This window comes from Phaethon lepturus, unplaced genomic scaffold (assembly GCF_000687285.1).
Source record: "Phaethon lepturus isolate BGI_N335 unplaced genomic scaffold, ASM68728v1 scaffold52855, whole genome shotgun sequence".
Lineage (NCBI taxonomy): Eukaryota > Metazoa > Chordata > Aves > Phaethontiformes > Phaethontidae > Phaethon > Phaethon lepturus.
This window is the reverse complement of record NW_010543682.1, coordinates 27,096-32,118: the sequence shown is the minus strand read 5'-3', so window position 1 is coordinate 32,118 and position 5,023 is coordinate 27,096. Positions and strand designations below refer to the sequence as shown.

At 41.2% G+C, this 5,023-nt stretch overlaps 1 protein-coding gene across 1 annotated transcript; it reads right to left on the bottom strand.

Moving 5' to 3' along the window:
• Positions 1–3,702: 3,702 nt before the first annotated feature.
• LOC104621817 (palladin-like) lies at positions 3,703–4,398 on the bottom strand (the record flags this gene model as incomplete). The annotated part of the gene is made up of 1 exon (XM_010288402.1): positions 3,703–4,398. A coding segment is annotated over one exon (696 nt), but the record flags the coding sequence as incomplete, so codon positions are not given.
• Between the last annotated feature and the right edge of the window lie 625 nt (positions 4,399–5,023).

Genomic DNA, 5,023 nt, shown 5'->3' with positions numbered 1-5,023 from the left:
AATTCCCTCATCCAGATCATCAATAAAGATTCTGAACAAGACCGGCCCCGAAGACCGAATTAGTAAGTATTAATGACACAAAGCTGTTTCCATGTTTCAGATGTCCAAATAAAACATAGTATATTCACAAGTAGCTATTCCCACGATTCAGGCAAGGCTGTAAGACTACGTGTTGTTAAAAAACAACAAAAAAACCCACCCCAAACAAACAAAAACACCCCAGTGCAATGTTTCCAAATCTATCAGCTGGAAAGAATTAGTTTGATCCAACTGGTTTAGATAATGCTGTCACTTCTGTGGAGTCTCGGGGTCCAAAACCAAGGAAAACGTCAACTTAGCTGAAACATTAGCATGGTATTTACTGCTCATGGCCTCACAGAGTACAGGGATGGAAGAGAGAATTAGAAATGTTTTGTCCGACCTCTTATGTAACAAGAGGCACAACACCTCCTTGGATTAATTTCTCTTTTAAGTAGAACAAAGATGATACATACACTGGGAAGGAAATTCCTGAAGAAAGCTGAGGGAGGGAAGGTCTGACTCCACGAGGAGAAATGAAGACTGTTGGTTTGTATACAACCACTGCGTCTTCTATTTTACAGAAAACTTCACTGATGCTGCCTTTGAACATCTCCAAAAAATATTATCTCCACCTGCAATGCTTATTACTTTACCTTTATTCTGCTCCTACCACAAAAGCAGTCTGAAGAAAATAAGAATGATGCCTACTTAGTACTGATTCTGAGGAGCAGCTCTGTAATTGTGCTAAGATGTAGTAACGAAAATATCATTGAAATGTATGAAAAATTAAAAATTATTCGATAAATTCCACAGTATATCAAGATGTATAACTTATAAAAATAGATTGCAGATTTTCTTACTCTGCCAAACACTGTTTTTTGTTAATTACAAGAGACTCTGACAAGGCTAAATATTTACTGTTTTCTTTCAGATATTTGGCTATCAGTGTCACAGTACCCATGCCTGGGAGAGAAGACAGTAAATAACCGTGGTAAAAAGACCATATAATATGAACAGTGAATTACCAACCCTGAAATACACAAAAAAGACAAGGCAAGAGAAAGGAGCCATGAAAACATTGAAAACAGACAGGAAAACTGTTTCAAGAACATTTTATCTGCTAGAAGCACTTGATACGAAATTGTTGAAGTATCTAAATGCAATGACAGGTCTAATTCTACTTCCACTAATGTTAAAATAGAATAATAAATCATAAAGTTATTGTCTAAAGAGGAAATCCTACCACTTCAAACATGGTATTTGGAGTCTCTAGTAAAAAATGTACCTCCTATCCATGAAAGGTGTTTCAAACTCTGCCTAGTTCACTTTCAGCAACCCGCTACCATACTCTCAGTATCACTACTATATGACTCATCAAAAAGCAGAGACAAAGCTAAATGGCTTGACTAGCATTTTAGATGCTGAGCTGAAACAAAACTGTAAAATGCTCCAATGAACCCAGTCTGTACAGCAGAGAGTCAAGAAACAGTAGCATCCTTTTCAATCAATGGATCTTGGAGATCATGGTGAGAGTATAGCCTGAGGTCACAGAAAAACACTGTCAGTGGCTCAAAAACTACAACATCTCAGACAGACAAATGTGTTCAAGAAAAGACTATTTATGAGGATGGAGCAAAAGACAAGGGAAAAGAAGCAAAAAGTGAAGGTGAAGGAAAAAAAGAACTGAGACTATAGCACAAAGCAGAAAAGACCAAAAGCAGTGGGGGGAAGCCAGGCAAAGGGAAGAATTGCTCAGGAGTGGTATGAGAATGATGGGAAACAGAATGGTTTACTCAGCAAGACACACCAGACATTGGTAACCTACACAGTGAAATCAAAAAGGAGAGGCAAAGGAGAAACTGGAATCAAAGATTCATAAAAATAGACGGGGTTTTTTGCATCACACAGTACATCTTTTACCATGTTTTAATGTTATAATTCAGATGACAAATGCTCATTGTATATATATAGATATATACACACACATATGTGTATATATATACACACATAAATTATACACACACATATTCATTATGGTTAACATGATCCAGCTCCCATCTGGACTACATTTCCTGAGGGAATGCAGGCCAAACAGCCAGCCAGCTCATCCTCAGCCCAGAGCCTGAGGCTGCTACCTTGTCCCGGTGGGACAGACACACACCGTCACGTGCACACCCAACCTGGCTGCTGGGCTTGGGGAAGCGAGGGGCATGGGGAAGGGGGAAGCATCCTTGCAGAGGTGTCTCTCCAAAGATCGAAGGGAATGAGGAAGAACACAGCTAATGCCTCAAGAGAGAACATGTATGCGTGAAGGTAGCATAACAGGGACAGAGGGCCACAGCAGGGTCTCGAGCTGCTGCTGTCACCCTCAGAGCACACAGAAGGGACCTTGAAAGAGAATCCAGTTCCCATCCAGAACTATGTAGCTGCACTACAGCCTTTCCTGAAGAATCGGGGGTAAGTGCAGGTTTTTGAGGGCTGTGCTTACCTGTCAAGCTGTCAGTAAATTAATCATGCAACTTTCAGCAGTCAGTATCAATAGAGAAACTCAGCCAGTGCAAAGGACACAGTAAGACAGCAAATCACAACTATTATGAGTGCAAGGGCAAACTGTACTGTTTATTCATTTTTCTCCTAAATCTATTTTATGGCCAGACTCCATAATGAGCCATATGACAGAAATCAAGATAAAGAAATGCTTTTTAAAGCATATGCATGATTTATTACTTTGATATCTGTCTGCTTTCTTCCTTCTCTTCCTTTTCATATCCTGGACTGAAATAACAGAAGTTCCCACTGCAACGGTATGTATCTGAGCAAGTCACCTAGATACCGTAGATATGTTTAGACAAACTTTTAGACAAAGTTATAAATAAGCCTTGGATACAGCTATTCTCATTTTTGTTCTTCAGTATGTCTCTTTGTTCTCTAAGGATGGAATGAGAGTCTAGTGCCAGTGGAAAGACAAACTGATCTATGATGGGAGCCGACATGCTCCAAAATACTATTTTGGCCTTTAGAGAAGACAAAAGGGGAAAACAAGTATGCAGAGTTGTTAGGGGGAGGGATTCTGTTTGTTTTTATGCACTGCTTTTCTAAATCCCCTCCTAAACCCTTTTCCAAACTTCCTCGGAACAAAAACCCTAGCCAAAAGTCAATATATTGTTATGACCACTTTGTTGTCAGGTGTATACTTTAATACCTTATACTTTAAGTATCACAAAGCTATAGGGACTTCTGAACAATGCTCTCTTTACTTGGTATTTCTCTACCTGCAGACATAATCGGAATATAGACTGCAGATATCACTGAGTATGTGACTCAAAAAAAAAAAAATGGGTCATGAGAAGGGTATTCTTGGATCTCCTTCCACCACCCTGGGCATGCAGAGCCTTTCGCTGCTGCTTTCATATTTTCATCAACCTCAATTTAAGGCTTTAGCTTCTCCTCTTTTATGTTCCTACTGTAGGACTCTTTCAGAATCTCACTTCTGTGAAGGTTAGAAAACTATATCACAACTCTAGCACAGAGGCATTTGCAAAATAATTCACACATCTCTCCCTCTCAGGTAGCAGGTAACAGCAAAGGACGCTAGAAAAGTATAAAATGAAGCAAGTGCAATAATCTTCACTACAGTCTTCATTACAGTCATACTCAATAAGCTCATTAGCTGATACTTACGGAGGCGTCACTCCTTTCGGAAGGCCTAATGAGTTGACAGAAATGGGTGGTGGCTGGGATGGCAGCATGGAGCTGAGAAAAGCTGCTGGAGACTGGCCGGAGTTAGGAAATCTGGGAGTTGGAGACAGGCTGTGGGAAGGTGAAGAAAGCGAGGGAAGAGGAGGGGGTGGAGGAGGTGGAAGTGGAAAGGAATCGCACACTGGATACGTCGCGGTTGGACTAAAGACCGGTGGAGGTGGGGGTGGAGGGGATGGAGAAGAAGGAGACCAGGCATACTCCCCTTCTGGAGCAAACTGCTGAGAGAAAGGGGCAACAGGCACTCTCCCAAACTGTTTCTGAGAAGCAGTTGGAGACATAGGAGAAGGAAGGCTAGATGTAGATGATCCTGAAGATGGAGTCACATAACCTGAAGCAGGGCTGATGTTCTGAGCAGCAATAAACTGCTTAGGCCGAGCATAGTTGAAGGAGCTGGAAGACTGCATGGCTGGGGAGGTATGAGAGTTAAGAATACTCATTGGCACAGGAGAGGTGACAAACTGGCTGGACTCAAGCTCCTGGAAAGAGGGGGGAGGAGGAAAGGAAGGAGAAGAGGGAGGGTGCTGATGATGATCAGGTTGCTGTTGGTGACGATACCACTGGCCACTTTCTTGCTCCAGACGAATTTGGTTCTGCAGCTGCTGTATTTTTATAGGGTCCCTGTAGGAAGGAAAAATAGACAAAAAGATGATCAGACATGCAGCGTTGGTTGGGGAGGAGGTAAAAGTTCCACTGATCTATGGTCTAGGAAAATCAGAAGGCAGGGAAAGTTCAAAGCATTTGTTTGAATTGAATAGCCCTATTTCTTCAGAGCTAAAACATTGCTACAGGAGTCTGTTCTTTGAGCTCAAGAAGGGGAGAAAAAAAGTATATGCATAACAGTAGTTAACAGAACCTTCAATTCTTAAAAAAAGTAAACTATAACACAATTTGAAGATGCTTAGGATATTTTAAAGGAGCAATCAAGATAATAAAAGTAATGATAAAACGCTTAAGTCCTTAAGGAGGTTTCTTTTAATTTCTTGCCTATGTCATTCAATGGCCCTTTTTCAACAATAAGCCTCAGACATTTACCCAGTGACAACTGCAGCCCTGATTTCTGCCATAGTCTCTGTGGGCCGATCAGACAGACCTAATTACTGCCATACTTTTAATGAGGTACTTGGAGACTAGGAACCAGCTTCTGTGTTAGAACCATCCATGTATCTGTAGATGAGCGAAGACGACTCCCAGGAACATTTGTAACCTAAGGAAAGGTGAACTGAGCTTCCCCATGTCTTTAGTC